Source organism: Rhinolophus ferrumequinum, chromosome 12, assembly GCF_004115265.2.
Source record: "Rhinolophus ferrumequinum isolate MPI-CBG mRhiFer1 chromosome 12, mRhiFer1_v1.p, whole genome shotgun sequence".
In the NCBI taxonomy this organism is placed as follows: domain Eukaryota; kingdom Metazoa; phylum Chordata; class Mammalia; order Chiroptera; family Rhinolophidae; genus Rhinolophus; species Rhinolophus ferrumequinum.
In genome coordinates this window covers 79,155,233-79,181,489 of record NC_046295.1, presented here as the reverse complement: position 1 = coordinate 79,181,489, position 26,257 = coordinate 79,155,233, and the positions used below count along the sequence as shown (strand labels likewise).

The following is a 26,257-nucleotide window of genomic DNA, read 5'->3' as shown; positions in this document are numbered from 1 at the left end:
GTCCTGGTCCCCCAGGAGTTATTACTGCCGTTTAACTGACGAGGGGACGAAGCAGCAGGGAACGTAAGAAAACCACCCCGCGCCCCGTGGTCGCAAAGCGGTGGAGGCTGGATTAGAATTCAGCTTGTCTGGGTGCTCACTGATGACTGTTATGTACGCATTGCTGCAGTGGATTTATATCTTAAATGCTCTAGGACAGAGGTGCTTAACTTGAAGTAGGGGCCATAGTCTGCCACGGACTGTTTGGTTTTCAGCAAATTGCGCATCTGCTTCAAGGCTGCTTCTCATTTGTAAAACGAGGATGACAAACAACCTGTCTCGTGGGGTGGTCGTGAGAAGTAAATGAAGTTAGAGCTTAACAGAGCCTGCTACACAGGACGCATTCGTTCAATGGTACTTTATCAGGTAGCTTTCCTGAATTTGCTGAGTCCCAGAACCCCTCCCCCAAATACACCAATCAAGACATTGACAGTTTGTCTGTTTTATTCCCAGTGTGCAGAGATGGTATCTGGCACCACACACTCTCATACGCACGCGCACACATACTGCATCCACTTGAACTTGCCCCACACACTCCTTCCTTTTGAGTTGCAGGGACAAAGCCACACTTGGCAATCCCCAAGTTTCTGGTTACATTAGTTAGATTTGGTCTTTCAGAGAGATAGCTGAAATTCTAAGAAAATGAGCCCTTAGCCAGAGAAGTAAGAGTCCCAGGGCCAACAGCCACAACCTGAAATATATGCAGCGCCCCCCCCTTTCCAGAAACCACTCAAGCCCCTCTCCCTCCACCAGCTGAGTTCCAAGAAATGGCAAAGGAACTTGTGTGGTGTCCCAGGATACTCCTATCCAATGAACGCTCTGTCCTGCTCTTTCCAGAAGCTGGGGACACACCCACTCGCTCCCCCTTAAGGCTTCCCATGGCCTTGTAAACTGGGGAACCTGTGGAAAATAAGCCTGGTTGGTTGTGCCCTCCTCTCTGAGTGAGGACCAAGTACACTGACGATGTGACGGGGAGTCAAGACTTGACCTTGCTCAAAGGTCTCGTCGTGTCCTAGAGAGGAGACGTAGTGGGAAGGGGTGGGGACAGGCAGTTGCTCAAATAATGATCTCGGGTGGAAAAAAACCAAGGCAGGGAAGGGGGTGGGGTGAGATTTTACATTTACAGGGAAAACTGTTTTGCTGGGGTTTAAACTTCAACTAGGCCTGTGCATTTGAGCAGCTCCTTAGCCTAAGGACCAACCAGCCACGGCCAGGTAGTCTTGCTCCTGAACTGGTTGAGACCAGCAAATTATCCCAGCCTGGCCCTTACCCCATCCCCGACCTGCTCCACTCCCTTAAGCTGCTGTAAGGCAGCTCCTTGGGTCTTTGATTGTGGGTCACTGAGGAGCCACAGAGAGCCCACCGTGGCTCTAACAGTACCCAGACATTTCCACTTAAGGTTTGGCAAATGCTTTTGCAAGGCTCTTGCTCAGTCTTGAGCCCATCTTGGTCTCCCCAGGATTGCAGTGCAGTCACCCCATGGCCCCCCTTTCCTTTCATCTAACTCGTCCTTGTCCGAGTCTGACTTCCTCACTAGGCTCTTAAATTTCACGTAACTGTCTATTTCATGACTGGGTTCTTAGCTCTCGGCCCATAGCAGGTGCTTAACAAATATGTCCAACTGATGATTGCTTCTAAGTCCTGAGCAGGCAGGGTAAGGGGCTCCAGAACACAGGTGCGGTCAAGGCTGGGGTCCCTGCTCAGCCAAGATGGGGCCGAGTGTGACAGCTTCCTGCGTGAGTTCTGAGAAGTGGCTTAGCTCAGAAGCCCTGGGGAAGGCGGAACCGCAGAGGCAGGCCTGGCCTGTCCCCTGATCCTGCTGCTAACTCAGAGGCACTGGAAAAGGTGAGTCCTGGCCCAGGCCCCGCCCCAAGTGCTGTCCTAGGAAATAGCCTCGCCCTGCCCCTTCCCTTGTTTTCCTCACTGACGGAAGCAGCCCCGAGCAGAGGTGATGCACGGGCAGGCCATCTGAACACCTGGGCTTCAGTCCAGACTCTTCCATCTCGATTAACTCCTAACCTTGGGCCAGGCACTTAATCCCTGGGGGCCACCACAGTTTCCTTACCTGTGAAATGTGAGGACTGGCCCAGCTAACCTACAGGGGGATCAGACCTCTAAGACCCTGTGAGTCCATAATAAGGGACACAGGTGACCCCAATGGAATCCCCATGCTCAAGGGTTTTGGGCGATTTGGAAATGGGGAAATGAGTTAGAGACAGTGGACACAGCACATGTCAGGACAAAGTGGAGGGGGCCGGCCTTAAAGCTTATAATAGATGGTCAATAAATATCTGTTGAATGACTGAGTAAATGAATGGTCTGAGTAAGTTGGGCAGGTCGTGGGGGAAGCAGTCGGTTTTCAAGCAGACTGGGATCAGAAAGGCAACCTCCTGTGTCTCAGTTCTTGGCTTAACAGTGGTGCTGACTTTTTGCCGTGAACATTTTATTCCTCATTCCCCTAGCCTGTTGCCCTCAGCATCCTCCTAAAAGGTGGGACTAGACTGAGCTGAACCCCGCTCCCCAAGGCCCCTGGCCTCCCCTCTACCTCTGAAGCCCTCTGCTGCCCCAGCAAGGGACAGGGCTCCCTCTGAGCTGTCTATGAAGGTGTGGACAAGGGGTAAGGCCAGAAGATTCCTTCCAGAACCTTCTTGAGGGTCTCCAATTACCAAGCCCCTCTCCTTGTCTCCTTCTGCACCTCATTAAGGGCGAGAAGAAGTGTGGCCCGAGCGGGGATCAGCTGGGGCAGTGAGTGGCCACGTCCTGGACAACCTGAGAGCACCGGAACTTCAGAGCATCTGAGGAAACCCTAGTGAGGCCCTGCAGCCTCGTCCCTACTCCAGGGTCTTCTGAAAGTGGGCTGAGGTCCTCACCAGAGCCAGGCCAGCGAGCCTGGACTTAGCTCAGTGACCTCCAGCAAGGATGGACAATGCCGGCTCCAAGTGTGGGGATCACAGGCTTCCAGCTTCCCTGCCCTGGCCCCGCCACTTCCGGTTTTTGGTTTGATGTCAGCCCTTCTGCACAGGGAGTGGGGAAGGAGGGAAGAAGAGAGGGAGGGGCCCCAGAGCCCCTTTAAGGCAGATCATTTGTGCTTTACAAAGAGATCAGATTCTGCAGATGAAAAAACAATCATGCCCAACAACCAGGAAAAAAAAAAAGACATTGCAATGAGTCCAGAAGTGCAGCAAGATCAGGAGGGAGGGGTGGGGCAGGGAGGGCAGGGACAGGTCCCCGCGGGGTCCTCAGGGCAGGCTGGCAATGTCTCTCTCTGGAGGGGGACCGACTGGCTTGGGACTGCTCTCGGTGGCCTTTCCTTCAAACATCATGACTCTGGTTTAGAGATGGAAAAAAAAACACAAAACGAAACAAGATTAGGATTCCTCCCCTCACCCAGGGAAAGCTCACCCAGCCCTCACGTCCGCAAAGTCCTCAGCAGAATGCCCTTCATCCATTCTCCAGCAGGATCTTCTCGGAAGCCTAGGATGGCAGCTGCATGGAAGGGACTCCTAGTCCCATTTGACAGAGGAGAAAATGGCGCAAAGTGGCGACATGACTCCTCAGAGCCACAAGCAGTCCAAGCAGGATGAGAGCCTAGATCTCTGACTTCCAGGCCATGCACCTTCCCCTAACCACGCTGCCTGGAGGAGGCAGAGCTAGGCTGGGCCACGGCTCTGCTCACAACCCCTTTGGAGCTTCAAAACCTCCCACTGCTCCGAGGGTCAAGTCGGGGGGTGTAGGGCACAGGGGTTTATGGTGCAGCCTCTGGAGGGAAACAGCCTGGATTGGAGTCCCAGCCCAGCTACCGTCCCAGCTCGTGACTCCAGGAAGACACTTAACCCCACGGATGCTGTGTTTCCATCCGGAAGTGGGGGTGCCCGAAGTGTTGACGTCGGGAGCTGCTCCAAGCATCAGTGCCCTACTCCATCTGTAGTCACTCCCTGGGTGGGCTCTTCCAGTCATTGGCTTTACATCCCATCCAAAGGGTGACAGTCCACAAACAGCTTATCTCTGAGATCCAGATTTGCACCTCCAGCTCCCTCCTCCCCTCTCCCCTTGGAGGTCTGGAGGGCCCTTCTGCTTGAACACATCAAAAACCGAATTCTTAAATCCCATCTTCTCCCCCTGCTCTTCTCCTCCAAGCAAACATTAGTCACTCCCTCAGTTACTCAGACTTTAGAACCATCGGCCTCCCTGTTTTCATTTATGCCCCGCATCTGGGCATTTAAGCAATGCTTCCAGCTCTACCTCCAAAATCACTCCCAATTCCAGCAGCTCCTGGCCCCCTCCACGGCAACCTCTCCAGACCGAGTGGCCTCATCTCTTACCTATACAGCCTCCCTGCTGCCACTCTCGTCCCTGCTGTAGCCAGAGGGGGCCTTTTAAAAGTCAGTCCCTGGCTCAGAGTACTCCAGTGGCATCCCTCCACATTAGTACAAAATTAGTACAAAGTCTGACTATGGCCTGTGAGGCCCCATGTCCCCTGGTGCCTTCCCATCTCTGCTGACAACCTTCACTCACTGTAGTTACTGAGAGCCTAGACCCACTGGCCTTTGTGCTGTTCCTCGAGCATACAAGCACGATTCTGCCTCAGGGCCTTTGCACGTGCCATGTCCTCTGCCTGGAATGCTTTTCCCCAGATCGTCACGTGGCTCACCTCTTCCCATCTCTCTCATTCAGGGCTCTGGTCAACTGTCACCTTCTCAGTGAGACCCTCCCTGCCCACCATCCCATCCCTCTCCATTCCTCTTGCACACTTTATTTTTCTTTGTACTAACTATTGCCATTTGGTGTTTTGGATTGTTTTGTTTTGTCTGTCTCCTTCCATTAGAAGGCAAGCTCCACAAGGCCAGCAATTCGTGTCGCCAGCATCTAGAATAATTCCTGGCGTTTGGTGGTGCTCGGTAAATATTTGCTGAATCAACAAATGCTAAATCTAAGGAGTTAAGACACAGACGGGTCCCTGACACACAGTAAATATCCACTCAATCTTCAGTGTCATTTTTATAGCACCATCACTCCGATTGCTACCACCCGGCCTCTGCAGTGCGATCTGACCTTGACAGTTTTCCCCCCACACCCCCTGCCCCGTCCCACCCATGCTAAAAGCTCTGACCAGCCCCAACTGTGGGCTTGGGAGCTGTTTATTCAGCGTCCTGGGGCCTCAGCTTTCCCTGTTGTAAAATCAAACAGGCAAATTTGACATTTGTACATTTAAAAAAATTAATTAATCTTATTTTCTAAAAGCCGAGGGAGGTCCTTTTCAGCTCAAATACCATGAGACTCTCCAGGGAATTTCTGTGCAGCTCCGCAGTGGAGAAGTACCGACGTACAGAGTGTGATTTTGGCCACCATGTACTAGGTGTGTGGCATCAGCCAAGTACCAGGCTAGACTCTTCATTTATGTGATGTCATTAACCCTCACGACAACGCTTCACGGAAGGTGTTTACTGTATCTCTGTCTTATGAATAGCGTAAGATTCGAACTCTACCACCCTTTAGAGACAGTTTGTAACTCTACACTACGCTTACAACCCCGTGGGGTAGCAGAGGCACTTTACAAACGAGGGCACTGGGTGCAGCAGGTTTCACCAGCAGATTTATCGTCATCACCACCACCATCCTCACAGTTGCCGCTTACTGAGCGCAGATTCCACCAGACTTCTGCTACCCACTCATGTCACCTGCAAGGTACACGTGAACATGACCATTCGACAGGTAAGGAAATCAGGTTCAGAGAAGTTAGTTAACAACCTTGGCCAGTGGGTCACACAGTCAGTTACCTCCTGGCTGGGGAATGGCTGGGGTGCCTGAGCCAGGGGCCGCTCCACACACAACGCCTTGAGAGGACCCAGGACAGGCGGAGGGGGTACTTACAGCTTGAGCACAGCCGACCGTTTCCCCAGCATCATGTTCACAAAGTCTCGGTAGGAGATGGTGTCGCTGACCCCACCTGTCACCTCCGAAATCATCTTCTTCATCTCCAGGTGGGTCTTGGGGACCCCAAGCTTTTCCATCATCCTCTTTAAAGACATCAGGTCTGCCGGAGGAAAAGCAGATCCTTTAAGTGGAGACAGGAGGCGGGGGCGAGTGGGGAAGCTGGCGCAGCTCCCTCAGGCACCCCACGCGCAAAAGAAGCCCGGCAGGACAGCCCCTCCCTGGAGACTGCAGTCAATGGCCTTTCTCCTCTAGGGAGAATGGGCCCACCACACCCCCTGTTCCCTTCGGAGGCTGTAGAGACTAGCAATTAGAGACAGGGGCTTCTAGCATCAGACAGCCAGTTTGGAATTCAGCTCTGCTATTTCTGGCTGTGGGACTCGGGGCAAACTGCTTAACCTCTCTGAACCCCAGCTTCCATCAATGGTAAAATGGGTTGATGGGATCATTTGGAGGGATGATGCGCAAAACGCATGTGGCACAAAGCAGGTGCACAGTAATGGAATGACTATCTGCTGCTTCCTGCGGTTAGGGGAGCCGTGGGCTCGCTGCCCAGCTACCCCGGAAGTCACTGCCCAGTGAGGTGGGGTCAGGGAGTTGGCCTGACCACAGGCACCTAAAGTCACTCTCCAGGTGCCGGGGGGACACTTCTCCCTATCTGCCACTCCTACCCTGCAGTCCTAGGGCTCCGCGTTGGCCAGAAGGAAGAGGGTGACAAAAATATCTTGCACAGCAGGAAAACCAACAAAAGAACAAAATTCAAGAAAAACAAGGGAGGCACCAAAAAGTCACTACACCCCGACAAGTCGCTGCCTCTGACCGCCAGGCTCCCAAGATCTGAGGCAATTTCCTCCAGATTGTTCTGTGAACAATGGGACAGCAAAGGATGGCGGGAAAGAGGGTGCCCCAGGGGCTGATTTGAGGGCCAGGCAGTGGTGCGCCAGCTCACCCGAGAGGCACAGCAGGCAGGACTGGTGCCAGACCCCTAGGTGCCAGGATGTCCAGGGCATTTCAAAGAAAGCTGGGCAGCGTTCTGCAGGAAGAAGTGAAAGGTCTCCCACGAGCTGCTGGCCAGACTCTGAATTGGCAAGACCTTTCTGGAAGGCCATTTGGCAAGATGCTTCAGAAGCCTCTGACCCAGATGTCTAATTCCTGAGATTTACTCTAAAGAAATAATCAGTGATATGGAGCAAGACTCTTGTGCGAAGCTGTTCTTCACAGAATTATCAAAGGCATGAAGGTGTCTGCCGAATAAATTATAGTCTGTCCCCTCAATGGAATACTATGGAGCCATTAATCATATTTCAAAAGAAAAGTTAACCATATTCAAAATACTCACAATGTTATTTTTTTTTTAAATTGAGGTTCTAAAATAGTATAAAACAGCATTTGTGATTAGAGCAGAGCGGAAAGACATAAATGGAAATACTTATAGCTGTTCTTTCTGGGAGGTGGGGCTGTGGGTAACATATTTTTGTCTTTGTGCTTTGCTGTGCTTTCTAAAAGTTTTTACGAGGAAGATATATTAACTTGATAACCCCCCAAATTTTTTCCTAAAGAATAAAAATATTCAAAAGGGAGAAGAACGAGAGAAGACAGAGGAAGAGTAAAAAGCCAAAAGCAGCAGCAATACTGAAGTTCAGGGTAAATGAGGAGGGAGAGCCTGTTTGGAAACCAAAGGCCGGGACCTGGGCCCTGCGTCTGCCACCAGCAACTTGCCCCAAGCAAGTCATTTCATCTTTCTGAGCCTCAGTTTCCTCATCTGTAAAATGGGGATAATTAAAGTGGCCTTGACCGTGTCATCCCGTTAGTGGTGACGGTCAAGATATTGTCTTGAACATAAATGCCACGGGACAGGCATTTGTCAACCCCAGTGTCTGGATGGCAGGACACAACAAGGGTCTGTTGGATGAGGGAATTAATGCACATGACGCACCTTGTCAACGGCATGATCGTGTACAGATGGAAGGACAGGCTTGGGGACAAAGGAAACACCAGTCCCCTGGGCTGGGGTGTCGACAGCCTGAGCATCCAGCCCCGGGCAGGGTGGCACCCTCTATCCTGGGGCCCCTGGGGTGGGAGGCTGAGCGGGGAGGGAAATGGTAGGGAGAGGAGTTTGGGGGCAGTGGATGCAGGTGAAGGGCGGGTGGGCTCAAACCCAGTTTGGCTGGCCCGGCCCACCGTGGGCGGCTTCAGTGTGTGCTCGTCACATCATGACGCTCCCCACAGACAGGCGGGTGTGGGGGGCTCTCTGTACTCTTGCAGCGTCTACCCACCAAACACCCTCTTCCCCAACACGCTCAGGGCTCCACTCACCGATCTCGCCTTCATTGTTCAGGTCAAACTCCATGTACTTCTCTGGAAATCACAGAGCAAAACAGGCATCAGCTTGGAAGCAGAGTCACCCCTGCAGCTCCCAGGGCCTCCCTTGAGGGCAAGGGGCCAGGTCCTCACGGAGCCCACACCAACTCCTCCCCCCATGGCGGGGTCTTGACTCGAGTCCCATCATCTCAGCTGTTGTCTCCAAAGAAAGAGCTCACCCTGCCTGCACCCCTCTCCCACAGGTGCCATGGAGAAAGGTGCCCCGGGGGGCCCTCTGACCCTCAGCCAAGGTAGGGCAACTGGTCCTCCCAGGTCCCCACCAGTGCGGGCTGGCTGCATGCAAATCAGCTAAAAGGGACTACAATAGATTCCAGCCCTGGAGATACGGGTTCGGTGGGTTTGGGAAGGTTGGGTTGGGCACAGGAACTGGTGTGTTTTCAGAGTGTCTCAGGTGCTTCTGATGGGCAGCCAGGTGCGGGAACCACCGATTTAAGGAGTCCCCGTGGTTCTAAACCTTTTGGTTCTGGGCATCACCGTGAAGCTGATGCTCTTCCAGGAGAAATGCCCGTGGGCCTGCCCTTGACCACAAAGTGGCACATACAGTGTCCAGAAGCGCCCTCCCCACAAACCTCACCTACAGACCGAATTAAACCTCTCCGACCAAGGGGTCCGGGGAACCTCCAACAGCAAGAGAGGATAACTCCGAGCACCCTGGAATCTTCTGACACGGGCAGTGTGCAAACAAGTCCTGTGGCCTTGGGCAGATCACACCTGCCACAGAGCAGCGGGGCTCTCGAGATCTATTCTGCACAGAGGAGCCAGCAGGAGAAAGCCAAGGTCCTCCCAGTGACCTTCAAAGCCTGCGACCTTCAGCAGTGTCTGCCCTCCGGCCTCTAAGGCTGCTTCTCCTGCCATCCCCTCTGCTCCACTCCCACTGGCCTTGCTGCTCTGGCCTGTTCCCCACATGCTCCGGCTCAGGGCTGACTGGCCCTCTGCCTGGAAGGTCCCTCCAGAAGGGAGGAGCCCCTTCGAGAAGTCTCGGAGCCCCTTCTCATGCTTTCAGGGCCCCCCAGCCTTTCTAATTGGGCACCACCCGCACAGCACCTACGACCCCTGAGACTCTGTCCCTCCTCCCACAGCCACCTCTGAAGAGTGACTCCTTGGTATCCAGAGAGAAGGGAGGGACGGCTCCTCCTTTGTGCAGCTGTCCTACAGGCAGCTGGGACAGGGCAGGGGGGTGGGGGAGAGACGGGGTGTCTTTGTTCTAGTTCTTTTCTTTTTCTTTTAATGTAAAAAGTAGCACTGAATAATGGTTAAGAGCAGGGGTTTTGGGGTGAGACCAATATGGGTTCGAGACCCCCCACTCTGCCATAGGTGAGCTGTGTGACCCCAGGCAAATGACCCCACCTCTCTGAGCCTGAATTTCTCCTCCTATAAATCAAAGAGGGCATCATCTCCCTCCTGGCTGGATGGAGATGATCTGGAGAGCTCACAACGCAGCGCTTGAAGCGCAACCCACACGAGGTCAACGTTCAACAAACACTTAGCCATCAATGTGCTGCCCAAGGACAGCTAAGCTGTCTGGTCTGAGGAGCACTTGGCAGGTTCTCTGCCTTGGACCAGGGAGGATGCCCACACTGCCAAGATGTGAAGGGGGCAACACGCCTCGAGGCTATTTGCCGGGTCCTCCAGCCCCGAGGCATCTCCCCGGCAGGAAAGGTGGGTCTGTCTGCTCCTTCTGTGCAGGGCTCCTCTCCTTTCGAGCCGCTGGCCGGGAACCAAGCGCCGGGGCCGGGAACAGAGGGACCTTTATGCTGCCCCTCCGTGCGCGGGCTCCCAGGCCCTGTTTTCTTTTCATCCCGTGCTGCTGGATTCAATGGGTAGAAACTCTGCCCCCAGCCCCACTGTGGCGACACAAACGTCCATTCTCCACAGGGGCTCCCGAGACGCTCCACCATGGAGGGGGAGAAGCCAGGGCTGCTACAAAGAGCTGATTGTGTGCTGGGGACCTGGGAGCGAGCAGGCCTGGGCCGTGGCGACAGGAGCCAACCTGAGCCCTGCCGGGCAGCTGGGAGGAGAAAGGGGCAGGGGCAGGCCAGGGCCCGTAGGCGAGGGGTGATGGGGCCTGGGCTGGCATGGAGGCAGGTGGAGGGGCCTGGCCCCCTCTGGCCAGGCACCCTGTCTCACAGCCCATAGGGAAAAGAGGCATTCTGGATGAAATAGGGGTGCAGCTTGGCCCTATGGGGGTGAGGAGCCCTATGTGTGAGAGACTGGGGGCCAGCCCCACTCTCCCCGGAGAGGGGGCAGCCAGCCCCAGCGTACCTTTGAAGGCTGTGAGCTTTTCTGGCAGGTTCTCTTCATCACTGTACTTCTGGTCACAGAGAAACTCCTACAGAGACAAGAAGACAAGTGCTGAGCAAGGGGTCAGCAGGCAGAGCTCGCTGGCACGGAGGCCCACTGCCCCGTGCCTCCTCTCCCACCAGGTGGCTGTACTTGGCCGGACAAGGCGGGAGCCTCCAGTGTTTGTCCTGGCCTCCTGTCAACCCTCAGGGCAGATCTGCAAAATCCATCCTGTGGGCAGGAAGTATGCTTGGCAGCTTGGGGTGGGGCCCGGAGGGTCTGCTCTAGAAGAAACAGCCTCTGAATTACGGGTGCAGGGACCTGGGTCTCCCCCAGGGCATCCCAGCTCTGGAATCTGTGAAGCCATGATTCCCAAAGACAAGCCGCCTGGCTACAGCATTAACTCCTTAGGTATGCGATCCTTTCTGTATCTCTGTTGCTTTATCTCCAAAGGCGTGTAATTATCATAGCTACTTTTGAAGTTTCTTTGTGGATCCCAGGAGAATGTATGTACAACTCTTGGCACACAGCAAGTGCTCAACAAACACCAAGCTGTCGTTTTACTAGTCTCTGCTCTAGTTAGAAAATAACTGTACATTGCTCGGGAGGTCACATATCCCTCTCCCCTGTGTCCTCACCTGTAAAACAGGGCCCACCATCCCCTCAGATGCTGGGAGAGACTCAAATGAGTCCTTTCAGAACCAGATGGGGGAGTGGGGGACACTAACAAGAGCCTCCAGAATGAAGCACTTACCCACGTGATCTCTTTGGGTCCCCTAGTGGGCCCAAGAAGTAGCTATTATTATTACCCCCACTTTACAGATGAGGAAACTGAGGCTCACACAGCCAGAGCTCCATCTCGTTTAGTCTGCATCCTTAATCTCGACTCTTAAAAATGGGCAGATAGCAGGCATTAATCTGGCTTTAAAACAAAAAGCGACCTTGTAAGCACCTGCCGTGCCAGCATGGGGCCAGGGATCGTACTGGTCTTGTTGCAAATCTTCAAGCAGCCCTAGAACGTGCATACAGATAGGGGAGCAGAGGGTGTGCTCCCATGCTGCCACTGGACTCTGCAAATCCCCTCTCTCCTCTGGACCTCACTTTCCTCATCACTGAGCCAACTGGACACGGGCCTCCCTCCCCGCCTCACTCATTCATTCAGCCGTTTGTGAGGGACCACAGTGTACACGGCTCTGTTCTAGGCAGCAAGGGGCTGGGAAGACCAAGGCGAATAAGACGAAGGTCCTCCTCCTAAAATTACAGGAAGTCCGTGTTTAAAGTGATGTTAAATGTTATCAGGTCAGTCACTCAATCTCTTCCTGAACTCCTGATGACCGAGTCTGTACTTACACATCTCCTAGGACAGGGAACTCACTACCTTCCCAGTCTGTGATGTAAACGTCCAAGGGGCTTAACGTAGACTAGGAAAATGCCAAGAACCTAAATGATGACCAAGCACTCTGGATTTGGCTCTCAGTCCCCGCCTTACCAGCTGTGAAATGGGCGCAGGAGTACCCACCTCCTCAACAGGGCCACCCACTCCGAGCACTTAGCCCCAGGCTCTCCATCAATGCTCAATAAGCAACAGGGCTGAATGAGTATGAGTGTGAGGCAGAATATGATTCCTCCCAGAGTTCAATGCCTCCATGTTCCCTCGGCGCCCTTTGACAAAGGAGAAACCCACCGCAACGTGGGCCGGGGGACTCTGATTGCCCCCTGGCTTTTGGCAGACACTGTGCTATCCCATTAAATCCTCACTATGATTCCAATTTTACAGGTGACAACGAAGGACCAGAGAGGTTAAAGAATACTTCTGAAGCCCCCAGGCCGCTGAGGAAGTGCAGTGTGGTTTTGGAATCTGTCTGTCAGCCTCCAGGACCCGGGCCTCCAGCAGCCTGGTGGAGGGCAGAGCCAGTCCGGCTGGCTTGGCCACAGCCTGACTCAGGGCTTCTTTACGATGCACCATGGATGGCCTTACCTCCACTTAGCTGGAGCTGGAACCTTCTCCTGCTACCCGGGAGGCTGCCCTCCTCCCGGCGGCTCTGGCCAGGACTTCCCCTCCTCTTGGCTCTCTCTCATAGCTCTTTCCACGGCTGCCCCCACCCCATTCTCTAACCAAATGGAGGACAATTAACTTCTGTCTGTGACCCTGGACAAATCAGGCACCTCCCAGGGTCCCAGATCCCACATCTGTCCGCCAGAGGGACAAATAGGTCAGTGGTTCTCAGACTTCGGGGTAATGCAGAAAGAAACACTTCCAAAAAAAATTTAAAATAGCGGGAGGTGCTAATATAAGGCGGCCAAGTTTGTATTTTGCCAACTAAAGACTTTAAACAATTACCATTGACTATTGCCATCAGTTCAGAAAAGGGCGTTTCATAAAAGTAGGAAGTTCACAATCTCAGAATGTTTAAATGGAATCCAGTTAGCCTACATTCCCCTCACCTTACCCCTTTAGGAACTGGGACACCTTCGCGGGAGGCATAGGCACGGCCCAACATCCAAAACCTAGGGGTCCTCCCAGCTCCCACATTCTAGTCGACCAGAATCCATACCAGCCCAGAGCCCATGTGTGATATGCACCGACCACGTCTAGGGATCCGGATAGACTGGGTTCAAGGGCTAGGATATGGGACTTGGTCTTGGAGACAAACCAGACACAGACGAACAAAGAACCACAGGCAGCAACTGAGAGCAAGGACGAGAGCACGGCGTGCGCTGTAGCGTGGTGACCGACAACTCCCATCTGCAGGACCCAACCCCGGGCCAGGCGCTCGGCAGGCACTGCAGGGTCTTTTCACAGATGAAGCCAGTTTTCTCCTCACCACCTAACATGCCACTTTATTTCTGTCCTCCCCCACCCACCCCCACTAGAGTGGGCACCTCAGCCACCCTGGCCTCCTTTCCATGCCTCCCCCATGCCAGGCTTGCTGCCACCTGGGACTTTGTTCTAGCTGAGCCCCCCGCCTGGAGGGCTCATCCCCACATACCCGCGTGGCTCTCTCCTTCACCTCCTTCAAGCCTTTGCCCAACCATCACCTTCTCAACGAGGCCAACCCCATCCACCCTACCTTCCTGTGCATCTCCTTTAACTCCATGGGATGAATCATCTCCTAACACAATCTACAGTTGCTTATTAACAGTACTCTCCATCGTCTGTCTCTCCCTGCAAGAATGTGGTTCCACATAGTAGGTGCTCAATAAATATTTGCGGATGGGTGACTGAACTGAGACTCAGAGAGGATAAATAACATGCTCAAAGCAGTACAGCTAGCGAGTGGCCCAGCTGGGAGGCCACTTGGTTCCCTCCCTGCTCAGAACTGAGGAGTGACCCGAGGAAGTGGGTGTTGGGAGGATGCCTGGAGGAGGCAGGCCCTCGGCCATGGTTCTAGGAGCACGTGTTTACTGTCTCATGCTCCACGGGTGCCTAGCACTCAGCAATGCCCAGCATCTAGTAGGTGCTCAATAAACATCCGCTGAATGAATAGAGAAGCCTGCCATTCAGCCAGAATGACTTTCTCTACTCTCACGCCTGAAATGGTAAAGACACTTTGCAAAAGCGTGTGCATGTATGTGACGGGGGGTCCGGGGAGGGGGGACTCAGAGATTGGAATCACGTTTTTCCTTGGAGCCAAAAACGACAAATGCTTGAGCCACAGAGTGACCAGGGCTGGGAGAAGCAGCTGACCTGTTCGTGTGTGGGTAGGCAGCCCTTGCTGACCCTGGGCTTAGGGCAGCTGTGTGGACCATGCCTTTGGCAGGGGCCGAGGGAGGCAGGCGGGCAGGCGGCGGGAACAGTAGTTCCATTGGCTGGGCTGCCAGCTCCCACCCCACCTACGAGCTTTGGATTCTTGGTTCCTACTCATGCACAGCCCACAGCTTCCTCCCTTCAGACGTCTGTCCTCCATATCCTTGCCCAGCCTCAGGACCCAGCTATGCCCAGTGGGTTGGTACCCTGTCTGTCCAGACTCCAGGACCTTTGGTTGGCACCCTGTCTGTCCAGGCTCCAGGACTCTGGGTCCCCAGGCAGAGGAGACAGAGATAGAAACCAGTCCAGATGTTTGGAAGAAAAGCAAAATGCAGAAACAAAAAGAGGTCAAGTTGGAGCCAGAATGCCTGGGTTTGAACCACTTAGTAACTGTGTGAAAACTCCTTCATTTGTCTGTGCCTCGGTTTTCTCATCTGTAGGAAGGATACAAATATCTCATAGGCTTGTCCTGAGAATTACAGTATGTAAGTATATGTAAAGTCTTAACACAGTGCCTGGCACCAAGTAAATGCTAAATAAACGTTAGCTGTTTATTACTGTTATCTCCTAACATTTACATCCATACAATCTATTTTAACCCCTACAGCTCATCATCCAGACCATCACGGACTATTAAACAGATCAGAAATAAACCTCCTTCCCCAGCTTAGGCTGGGTATGATTTCTCTTTCCCCTCTCTGGGTATCCCTATTTCACAGATGGGACAACTGAGACCCAGAGCAGTTGCTCAACTTGCTCAATATCATAAAGTTTTAACAATTCAAGGTCTATCTCCCTTTACCAGCCCAACTCCCTCTCTGCCCTGAACAAGGTAGCCCGGCTACCAGTTTCTGGGCAAAGAAAGTCAATACTGGGAGTTACCTTTCCTCTTGGGCATCTGTAGAAGGAGGTTATTCCAGAGGCCAGGGAACCACTCTATAGCCCTCTAGGGGGATGGGGTGTGTGTGGATGGTTTACTCTACCCCCATCCCCCTCTTCCACTCCAGCCCACTGTCCCAAATGACAAGCTTTTACAGCTGCAGAAACTGCTGTCAGGGCCTCCAGGTGTGCCGGGCTCTGAGCGTGACCATTGATACTCAGAGGAGCAAGTGCAGAGGCCTCGGCGGCCTGGTCAGTCCCTGGCAATGAGCCAGGACATGCAAGCAGGCAGGAGCCTGGGCTCAAAAACAGGAAGTCGGGGGCTGAGCAGCCACTCCTCAAGCCAGAGTGTCCACAGGCAAGGCCCAGGATGGTGACAGAGCTGTTAAAACATCTACCCAGTCACAGAACCTGGAAGGGACTCCTCAGAGCACCCAGCTGTCCTCTTTGTTCACTAGCTGGAGAAACTGAGGCTTCAGAAAGGAAAGGGCTTGTGTAAAGCCACAGTGGTGAGAAGCCTCACATAAGCTCCCTGAACGCAGGGCGTGTGGGGCAGAGGGGTGGGGGAGGGAGGTCAAGTCAGGTTGCCTGGGCTCAAACCCCAGATCCAGCACTTACCAGCTCCATGGCCCTGGGCAACTTGCTTTACCACTCTGGGCCTCAGTTTCCTCATCTGTGACATGGGATCATAATGATGATCCCATTTGGGTTGGTGTAAGGCTTAAATGAGCTAACTGCACAGAAACTCACTAAGTATTAGCTACTATCGTGATGCATTTGGATCACCCAAACTCAAGCCACACCAAGAGACAACTGTGAGCAGGGGAAAGGCAAAGAGAGCCACTCACAACTCTCTGTCCTACTTTGTGCCACCAAGTCCTGGTGAGCCTTGACGCTCGGGCCATCCCTCCTCAAGGGCAAGCTCTGCTTTGTCCTTGGACACCTGGCTGATCTGGTAGTGACAGGCCATCCACCCGGGACAGAGTACTCCCATGCAGCCCCGGGGGACAGTGCCCGCGGCCACACCTGTGCACTGCCTTTCCTCTCAGTCCCCTCCAACCTCTGAAGGACACCAGAATCTTCCCCCACCCCCAGAAGTCCCATCCAAGTGCTCATGTCCGGGAGGGGCTATTTCCAAAACAAGCAGAGGTCGGCGGCCTCTTCTGTGTCTGGCCTCCGGGTCCCTGCCACCCTCCTGATTCCCACCGTCCCCAACCCGCTACCCCAGACTTAACTCTCTTTCTGGGCTGATACCTCTAGCACCTGCTCCCGGATGCTTGCTCCTGGCTCTCCAGGCTTGCCTTTATGTATTAGCTGCAGCAGGATTTTGGGGCGGGCAGAGATCACCATCTTGGAGGCCATTTAAGGGGCTGGTGGCTGAAACCCTGGGCGAAAACCCCAAGGACAGGTGGCACCATGCCAGGCCGTGAGGCCTCTGACGCAGCCTACAGGTTCCTAAAGGGCCCAGGCCAGACCACAAATGCCCGGCTTGGTGTCTGGCGTGTAGCAGGAGTCTGTAACGTGCACCCACAGGGACAGCAGGCTCACATTCCCCGTGGCAGCTCTAGGGCCTCATCCGGACGCCGTGTCCTCGCCAATAGATGGGGCAGCTGAAGAAAAACACCCTGTCAACTACACAAATGAAGCAGACCCTGCAGAAATTCCATCTCCAGCTTCCTGTGACATGGCCACACTGAGGTCATGGCTGGGTGGACCTGTGGGGACACTGAATCCTCGGAGGCTCACGTGGCTGCTTATCAGCATCTCCCTTATAATATATTAAGCAAGAGCAAGAGAGACGGGTGCCCGGCCACGCCAGCTGGGCACATTCACCTGAGCAAGGACAGGGTGGCACTGCCAGCACACAGGAAGAGACACACCTGCGTAGTGCCTGGGTCAGGTCTCAGAGGTCCCCCATTGCTGAGGGAGGGACCAACCGCAAACATATACCCCCCCCCCGAACAGAGATACACAGCTTGCTGTGCCCAGCTCTTCCCAGACCAATGGCACGTGGATTCTGACATAACCATGAGGCACCTAAACGCTACAGGGAATGCTGAGTGCCCTTCATTTGACCCAGGAGGGCTGGGAGGGTTGAAACAGTAGCCAAAGATCCTTATCCACATAAGCAAGAGAGGCCTGTGTCACAGCTAGGCCATAGCCACCTGGTGGACAGGGGCCAGGGCAGGCAGGCCACGGGCATTGTCTGGAGTCAGACTGCTGGCTCTGCCACTTCCTGGCTGGGTGACCTTGGGCAGGTGACTTCACCTGTTTCCTCATCTCTAAAATGGGAGGCCTAGTGATCCTGTACCATGGGGATGTTTACACATTCTCATTGTGCATCTATTTAATTGAATGTTCCTTTGACAGGAGTCAGCGAGGTGATGCACATGAAAGGCACGCCTCACGTTATCTTGTTAAAGAGCCTGGCCTCTGACTGGCCCAAGCTGGGGCTCTCACCGTCCTCCGGTCTCCCCCTGCTCAGTCCCCAGGGTAAGGGCACGCTGAGGGACGCCCGCCTAGACCCTCCACTTCTCTCTGTCCCTGTGGGAAGCTGGAGAGAATATGTCCTGTTGCCATATAAGGCTGGGTCTGGCTAGCCTGGGGTCACCTGCCATGCCATCAGGGTGCGGGGAATGTCAGCTATGTGGGGGGAGTGGGAGGTGCGCACCCATCCTGCCCGCTCCAGTAGTGCAGAGAATGTACACACACACACCACAGGGCACGGAGGTGGGGGTGGCACTCCCAGGGGAGATCCAATCAAGCTCAGAGCCTGAGAGAATAGGCTGGGTTCAAGTGTGGCTGTTTAAACCCAGGCAATCGACTCAACCTCTCTGAGTCTCATTTTCTATAAAATGGGAATAGATACTCACAGGGTTAGAGTGAGTACTCAACGAGGTAATTTCCAAAGCATGCCTGGCACACTGCCCGGCACATGCCAAGTGCTCAGAAAAAGACAGCAAAAACTAGAGTGAAACCAAACAAGAGCATTTCCGTACAGCTACACCAGGACCTCTAGGTCCACCCAAGTCTATTTTCACTCCTGAATCCCTTATAATAACAACAGCTCAGACTGAGCTACCCTGGGGCCCTCTGGAAATTGGCCCACACTGGGGGTGGGGGAGAAAGGCCCAAAGGGAACTAGGGTGTTGGCCCTGGAAGCCCCCAGAACTGCCAGCCAGTTCTGGGGCTCGGCCCCAGGCAGCAACCACAGAGGTATCCAAGCACGTGCAGTGCACATGAAGCCCCATCCTTCAGGGCTTCCATGGGACCACTGGGCAGCTGCTCAGTACAGCCTCCCAGAAGCCCCACTCCAGTGGGGCAGTGAAGCTGCACCCCAAAGAAAAGCCAATCTGGGTTGCTGACGTGGTTCCCTCTAGAATCTGCCCCCTCCAGGGTAACTTCCACTGTGACCATGGCCACGGATGAAACAGACAGACCCTCCCACAGAGCAACTCCCTCCGAGTCTGCGAAAAGCTTTGTCTGCTCATCTCCACTGACTATTGTAGGGACTCGGAGTAGAACATGAACTGCTGCTCCCATTTCAGACAGGGGAAGACTAAGGCTCTGCCAGATGAAGGGGTCTGACCCAGCTTGCAGGGGTGACAGCAAATCTCAGAACTTGCTCCTGGGTTTCCACAACCTGGACCTTTAAACCCCAAACAAAACAATGATAACAATCACGACAGCAGCCAGCTCTCCCATGTGCTTTCCATAGATTGTCTAGCTACAAAATCACAACAACCTGACTACTATTATCGCAAGTGGTGGCCCAAGGTCATGGAGCCAGCAACACTGTGCCCCCCTCTTCCTCATCCTCGTGACTCTAAACCACGGTGGGGCCACCTTGACCTGCTGCGGTGGGAAGCAGCTCAAGTTTCCAGTTTGATCCTGGAGCCTCTTTCCTACAGGGGCCGAGAGCCCAGGCCCCAGCTCCCTGACAGCAGCCTGGCTCACACGGTGGGTCTCAGATTAGCAGGGAAGGGAAAAGACACTGGACCGCAAGCTCTCCCACTGGCTTCTGTGTGGCTTTGGCCAGCTGCTTGCCCTCTCTGGGCGTTGGGGTCCCAAGGTAGTTGGATACAGCTCCTTCTTGCTCACCTTCTCCAGTCATAGTGCATGCTGTCCAGTTCAGCCCCTGACAGCCACAGGCCCTCCCCTTTCGGAGCCAAGACAGTCCCCCTCCCAAAACAACCCTATCTGTCCCCTCCAAGGGCGGGGTTGACACAGAGTCCCACACACTCAACTCCTCTGGTCTGTCCAACTCCAGTCACCTCGCCTCCATCCCCAGCTGTCTCTGGCTCAGAAGCCTGCTGGCTGAAGCTGGATTCAGCCAGCTTGGAACCCGCCTGGCTGAGTGGCCCAGGGGGCTGCATGAGGTCAGGGTTCCAGGCTTCTGTCCAGAGGGCAGGCACAGCCCTGACCGGCAGGCTGCAGAGTGAACTAGGAGGGAGCCCAGCAGTCTGGACCCCTGAGATCCCAGCCAGACATCCAGGCTCCCTTCAGTTGTGCTCAAGATGGCACCAACAGTCAGGTAAGGATGACAGTGAAGGACCCTGGGGTCCCTAGAGGCCTCCATGAGATTCCTATAGCCAGTGGAATAAAACCAAACAGGCTGCCTACTTCTAGACAATCCAAGGAAATCAATGAAGGAATCAAGACTGCAAGTCCCCAGAGGCAATACTACAACCATGCCACAGTGCCTGGCCCTACTCCACCAGGACCCTGCTGACCCCCACCAGCTTCCCATTGTGGGACTCTGAGCTGGCCTCGGCCCCTGGGTGCCCAGAGGGAACCAGCAGGGGGAATGCCCAGCCTCATCTCAGTGGGCATGTCTCCACAACCAGTTAGGGAACCTGGGAGACATCCCTCTCGGAAATAATTCTAGTCCCGTCCCCACAGGTCCTCCCCTGTGCCGGGGGCCGGCCCAAGCGCATTACGTGCCTTCCCTCACTAAGCCCTCCGGGGAACCCTGGCTCTGCGATGAGACGTCCTTGGTGAAGACCACAGAGCTGGTATGTGACGGAGACCAGATCAGAGCCCACGTCATGCAGAATTCCAAAGGCCCTGGCTATGCTGCCTTTGAGCTCTGGCCAATCCAGGTAGGCTCTGACATGACACTTTTCCTTATTGTCTACGACTCTCCGTGGACATTACACAAATATTTATGGAGCTCCCACTGTGTGCCTGGCAACAGCCTGAAGGCTTTCTTTATAGAAATCCACCAGCATCAGCAAGAAAAGCATCAAGGCTCTAAGGGAGCCTTCCTAAAAGTTGGAGTGAAGAGTTGTGAGGGTGGGGGTTGGGGCAGGCAGGAGACCAATACTTTTTCTTAGGGAGGGAGTACTGGGCTGAGAGTCTGGAGCCCGGGGTGCTAACTGCAGCCCCGAGCTCACTTGCTGGGCATCTGGGGACAGCCAGCTCTCCTCTCTGAGCCTCCCTTCCCACCCCAGGCTGTGTAACCGAGACTGCTGAGTGCTCCTAGACATCGGGCACCAAAATCCCTGTGGTTGGTCCCAGGCGGGCTTCCGGGGAGCCCTCGGGCAGCTGGCATCAGAGCTCCTCGGCCGGCCCTACCTCCCCAGTCTAAGAGTAACAACTTGCAACCCGAGACGCCGGGACCAGAGCGGGGTGGAGGAGGTGGAGGGGGACCTACCTGGAGTCGGAGGCACAGAGGCAGGGGCGGAGGGAGGACATTGTGGGGAGCCCGGGGGAAGAAAGGGGGTTGATTCTGCGGCAGGCACAGCCTCGCAGACGGAGGTGGAACCCACCGGGCATTGGGAGTTTTGGGGGCGAGTGGCGCACAGCTCCGGCGCCTCGCAAGCTGCCCCGGCGGCGCGCGCTTACCCGGTTGATCTCCGCCAGCCTCCTCTCCTGCCGGGCTTTGAGCAAGCCAAACGCTTTCCCTCCTGGAAGAGACAAAGAGACGGCCCGGGAAGCCGGGGTCTCACCGGGCCGCGCGCTCCCGGGCCCGCGCCTGCTTCCCGCGCGTGGCAGACCCCGCGGTCCGCCGGGCGCGCACAGGTGGCCGGCGGGGGACACCGCGTGCGGGCTGGGGGGAGCTGGACTGCGGGCTGGGGGCGGGGCAGAGGGGGGACAGTGGCGCCTACCTTGAAACCTGTTGCTGAGCGCGACCGACATGGTGAGCACCCGGCTCCCGCCGTCTCGGGGCTTCGCGGCAGCGGCGAGGAACGTGGAGGAGGGACCGGCACCCGTTCGAGCTCCGGTGGCGTGTGGCGGCGGAACCGAGGGGCGGAGGAAAGGCGCGGGCAGCCGGACACACCCCTCCCTTCCCTCCGGCCCGCCTCCCCTCCCCTCCCCTGTGCCCGGCCGCCGGCATCAAAGCGGCTATTATGCGGGACGCCCAGCCCGCCGCCGGCCCCTCTGCTGGAGGACGCGGAAAATGCACAGCGCGGGGGCCGCCTATGGGCACCTCCCTCTCTGCTCCTGCCGGGACCACCACAAGTCCGTTTCCCGCTCCCGGGCCGCGGTTGCCCCATAAATAAAACCGGGACGATCTTAGTACGCGCTCTTGGCGTGGTTGTAAGGAGCAAGTACCAGTGGGACAGGCAGGGAGTGAGCACACCACCCACAGAGGCCGTGATGCCACTATTTAAAGTCGCACACAGCGCGCACTTTTGTGGGGGGAAGGGGGCCGTGCGTTCCCAGCCTTCACTTTTAACTCTTGAAAGAAAAATACGGCAAACGTTTAGTTTTTGTTGAGAACATGCGTAATGACAAACTGCCAGTGGGACATCAGGAACACTTTCAATTGGAACGAGTTAGCGCTTTTATAATAAAACCTCTTTCTCGAGCAGTCACTGTGCACCAGGCACTGTGCCAGATCGGTAGGGGATACATTTGTTAAGTCATTTAAGTCTCAAAACTCTGCAACAGGACTAGGCACTCCTATTTTACAGAATAGCAAAGTCAGGAAGTGGAAGTCTGGAGTACAAGTCCACCTGGATGACACACCAAGCCTCCAACTCCACGAAGAGTGGCGCTCAGGGTGCAGAAACCCTGGACTTGTAACAGGGTGATGGTGCAGTCTCCTGTCCAAATCAGGGCATTTCTGACAGTGAAAGGTCAGAAATGAAAGTGAAAGGTGGCACCCCTAATAATTATGCTGGGGGCACAGATGGAGACTGTCCTGGGCAAACGGTACAATTGGTCACCAGCAATGCTGGCCCCTCCCTCTCACCCCCACACAGCATGTCCCTGTGGATTGGATCCAGGCATTCTTCTTCCCCATTCACCCCTAGGGTTTGGATTTGGCCAAGCTGTGTGACCTTGGGCAAGGCACTTGACCTGTCTGAGCCTCCAACTCCTGATTTGCAGAATGGAGGAAACAAGTGCCTCTCCTCAAGCAGGGGCTGTTATAACTCCTATTACTTTCAATAGGTTTAAGCAGGTAGTAAAACCTTAGCGGGGAGGGCTTAGGAGTTACAACCCTTGGTTGATGGGAGATGTTCCATGTGGAGGCCCGAGACCAGAGTTGACTTACATCCGAGCCCTTGTAACACCCTACCCGATTCAGACTCAGACGGCCTACTGCCCTGGCCAGTTGGGCTGGCTGGGCCCACTCAGCCATTCTACAGGGCAAGGGCCACCCCACCTTCCACTGCTCAGCCGCTGGGCTGCATTGCTAGCCAGATGTTCAACAGCTGCCACATTCCACGCAGCGCAGCCCCACCTCTGGGGCCAGCAGGCATGAGTCACAAGATGTCAGGCCTGAAATACGTCACTGGAATGGAGAAGAGGCCTGTTCTCCACCCGTTAGGGATGCTAGACTGGGCTTCAGCAGAAAGTTTTAATGCCTAGAGCCAGCCTCAGAACAGCTGTATGCTTCTGTCAGCAGAGGCCTGGGCCAGCAGACCCTGTCCCAGAGGTCTTCAAAGAACCCGCATCTCCTTGGCACCACCTAACACCAGACACCGATCCTCAAACACCGTAAAGCAACAGCCTCCTGTTTCAGCCTCCCTGCTCCCTGTCCTCCCTCTCAGTGACCAAGTCACTGTCCAGGTCACTGATGTCTGCCACGTCCACCTCCCTGCCCCTGCCTCGCTCTCAGGTTCCCTGCGAAGGAGCACACATCTTCTCTGAATGCCCTCCTCCCGCAGGTTTGGAGAGGGCACAGCCCAGCTTTCAGTACAGGGCCTTGGACGCAGAGACCCTCATTCTGAACAGGAGTGGGGAGGGCCTGGCCGGCCCTGGGTCGGGCTTTCCTAGGAAGGTGGAATCAGGACAGTTTCCAGCTTGTTTCTGCCAAGGATTTGACCTGATGACATATAAACTTGGGGGGCCGTGGTAGTGGGAGCAGTAGGGGCATCCTCTTCCATCAAATGCAAGAAAAGCAGAGAGCTGCTCTGCACAGAGAAAAGAAGGAAGCAAACGAGGCAAGAACAGAGGCAGAGACCGGGGAGAGGCAGGAGGGAGTGGAGGAGAAAGCCACCCCCACTGCCCAGCAGCCTTGGGACTCCCCAGCCCCGAGCTGCCTCCAAGGCTTGGCAGCTCTTCCCAACCAGGATTCCAGGAGACCCACGTCCTCTGACCTCAAACCCCTTTTTCTGCTTAAACCAATGCAGGAGGGGTTCAGGCCTCGTGCCCAAAACCCCTGACTGAGTGCTCCATAATCCAGCCCATGCAACCTGGGTTCCCGGAGTGACCGTGCTGGCCAAGCCCCTCCCCCCCCACAAATCCTGGGGTGTTACCTACCCTCCTGCCTGGAATGTTCCCCTCTGTCTCCCCACCCTTTGGGACCTGACCCAAAGCCCTACTCCTCCTCACCAGTGTCCCTCCCTGAACCTTTCTGTGCTTCTGGACACTTGCTTTTGAGTTCATTTCCTGCCTCGGTGTCTTCAGCCTGAACCAGAGGTCAGCTGAGGACCTCTCTGTACCCCACCCTTCAAACTCCTCAGCCCCTAGACTTTGCCTGATGAGCCTGCTGGAGCAGAGGTGAGGGCAAGTGCCTATGGAGGCAGGACCCCAGCCAAATCCCCCAGTAGGAAGACCCTGGCCAGGCCGGTGGGCTCAGCTCTTGTCACCTTCCTGCTACTGCACGTTCTTCCCACTCACTGCCTGGGCTCTGGGTGTGTCACACACCCAGCGTGTACCACGTGTGCACCCGTAGCCAGGGCCCCTCTGCCAGCCAGCACGGGAGGACCAAAGGCACATCACCCAGCTCGTAAAGACCCTTTATTTCCACATTAAACAGAACTGGTTCATGCTGCCGCCAGGCCCCGCGACCCCCAGGGGCAGGAAGAGCTGTGGGAAGGACCTGGGCCTCCTGAGGCACCCATCCTCCCTGTGCCAAGGCCCTGCTGTCTGTTGGAAAAGGGCCCCGGGAGAGGGGAGGAGTGCCAGGAGGAAATGCCAGGGAATCCTGGACAGAGGCCAGCAGGGGGCCTGGCCACAGGGGGAGTCCCCAGCAGGACAGACTGAAAAAGCAGCCAGGCCTCCAGGCCCAGCAGGGACCTCCTTCATGGCAGGTGGGGCCCCAGAGCCACAGGCCTAGTTCGGGAAGTGCCAGTCAGAGGCCATTCTGATCAGCGAGGTCACAAAGGGGAGCTCCCTGCGACCTGAGTCCTCCTGACCCAGGCCCCTCAGGCCCTTGAGGTCCAGCTCTTTGGACAGGCCACAGGCTGAAAGAGGCGCCAGGACCCTGAGAACAAAGTATCTATGAAGCCGATGGCCCGCCTGCAGGGACGGGCCACCCCCTAGCTAAAGTCACTCTGGATCTCTGTGGATGGCCCCCCTCAGCCTCCCAGGTACCAACCATGCCTGGGCCCCTGCTTTCAGGGGCAGCAGTGGGCATTTTATGCCACAAGGCATGTAACACAACTCCCCAGCAACAAGAGGCTAGATGGCCCACAGCTGGCGCTCCATCAAAAGCTGGGCGTTGGCTGTTATGTGTGTACGTGCAAAGATGGACTTGTGCACATATGTGCACCACACACACGGGCATGTGTCCACAACGTGTACATGTGCATGTGTATATGTGTTATTGGGCCTGTGCTGTGTTTATGTGTCCTTGGGGGGACTGTACACAGTGGCTTCCCGGGCAGGCCGTGAATGCACACTCACTCCGGTGGAATGGAGGGGTATGGGCACGGACTCACGTGGGGGAGGGCACGCAGCAGCAGCTCTGGGCGCAGCTGTGGGGGAGTGCGCGTGCCCTGGGCCGGGGGCACAGCAGGGGCCTGGGCAGCCCTCACTGCCAGCTGGCACAGCTCGGAGGCAGACTCCGCAGAATGGCCTCCAAGTTCTGCTTGTCGGCGCGGATCTCGGCGAGTTCACTCTCAAAGCTCTGGATCTGCAGCTCCTGCTGCTCAGACTCCTGCTCCAACAGCCTCAGTTTCCCCTGCAGGGCCCCGGGTGGGCCTAGCCGCAGCCTCAGGCGCTGCAGTGCCTGCTGGGTCTCATTCAGGGCCCGGCCTGGGGCTCGGTGGGTGTCCAGCGAGCCTGTAGAGGGGCAGAGAGCCTCCGTGTGAGCCAGCTCCCCGCAGGCCCCAGGAGCCTGCTCAGCCCAAACCTTCCAGGGTTCTGACTACCCATGATCCACCAGGAAAGTGAGGGACCAAGAGGGCAGTGCAGTGAGGTGGGTAAGGGTCTGGTTTGGGTATCGCACCGAGCTCATGTGCAGACTCTGGAACTTTCCCCCTGGGTGGCAATGGGCAACTGTTCGTTTCTGTTGTTGGTGTACCTACTGTTGTTTGAAAAGGCAGCCTTGGGTGAGCCCTGAGCCTGTTTCCTCGGCTATAAAGCAGGGGTTCTGCGAGGTCCCCGTTGCTGACTGGCTCCCAAAGCCATGTCGATGGACCAAGAGCACGCATTTAGAGACTGTCTGTGCTAGATGTGGGAGGACGCATGGGTGACACAGGGTCTCTGGCTTCAGAAAGAGGGGCGGGAAGGCAGGTGGGGCAGAGAGGGCTGCAGGCCTGGGAGCAGGCAGTGGAGAGCTAGCCCTGGCCCTGCACAGATTGGCTCTATTTTGGGGGG

At 55.5% G+C, this 26,257-nt stretch overlaps 2 protein-coding genes across 4 annotated transcripts in view; both read right to left on the bottom strand.

Moving 5' to 3' along the window:
• Positions 1-465: 465 nt before the first annotated feature.
• AIF1L (allograft inflammatory factor 1 like) lies at positions 466-22,226 on the bottom strand. Of its 3 annotated transcripts, none has more exons than XM_033123702.1 (6): positions 21,370-22,149; positions 21,107-21,168; positions 10,615-10,681; positions 8,287-8,328; positions 5,911-6,094; positions 466-3,366 (listed from the first exon to the last, which is right to left on the bottom strand). In XM_033123702.1, the coding sequence occupies exons 1-6, from the start codon at positions 21,398-21,400 to the stop codon at positions 3,279-3,281; spliced, it is 474 nt and encodes a 157-aa protein (XP_032979593.1). In that variant the 5' UTR covers positions 21,401-22,149; the 3' UTR covers positions 466-3,278. The 3 variants fall into 3 exon arrangements, with proteins under 3 accessions (XP_032979593.1, XP_032979594.1, XP_032979596.1); XM_033123703.1 differs by having other exon boundaries at positions 5,911-6,073; positions 21,370-21,588; XM_033123705.1 differs by lacking the exon at positions 466-3,366 and adding an exon at positions 5,315-5,717 and having other exon boundaries at positions 21,370-22,226.
• Positions 22,227-24,051: 1,825 nt separating this feature from the next.
• Positions 24,052-26,257, bottom strand: part of LAMC3 (laminin subunit gamma 3) — a 60,042-nt gene continuing 57,836 nt past the window's right edge. The window contains exon 28 of the mRNA XM_033123745.1: positions 24,052-25,720. Within this exon, the coding sequence (XP_032979636.1) occupies positions 25,470-25,720 (251 nt within the window). The 3' untranslated portion in view covers positions 24,052-25,469. The remainder of the gene's footprint in view (positions 25,721-26,257) is intronic.

What these genes read in the sequence shown, in the direction of transcription:
- AIF1L (XM_033123702.1), bottom strand. Translation starts at nt 21,400, where the DNA reads ATGTCGGTCGCGCTCAGCAACAGGTTTCAAG. An exon ending in GCTCAGCAACAGGTTTCAAG is followed by an intron (nt 21,169 to 21,369) that starts GTAGGCGCCACT and finishes TGTCTCTTCCAG; the next exon opens with GAGGGAAAGCGTTTGGCTTG. An exon ending in AAAGCTCACAGCCTTCAAAG is followed by an intron (nt 8,329 to 10,614) that starts GTACGCTGGGGC and finishes TGTGATTTCCAG; the next exon opens with AGAAGTACATGGAGTTTGAC.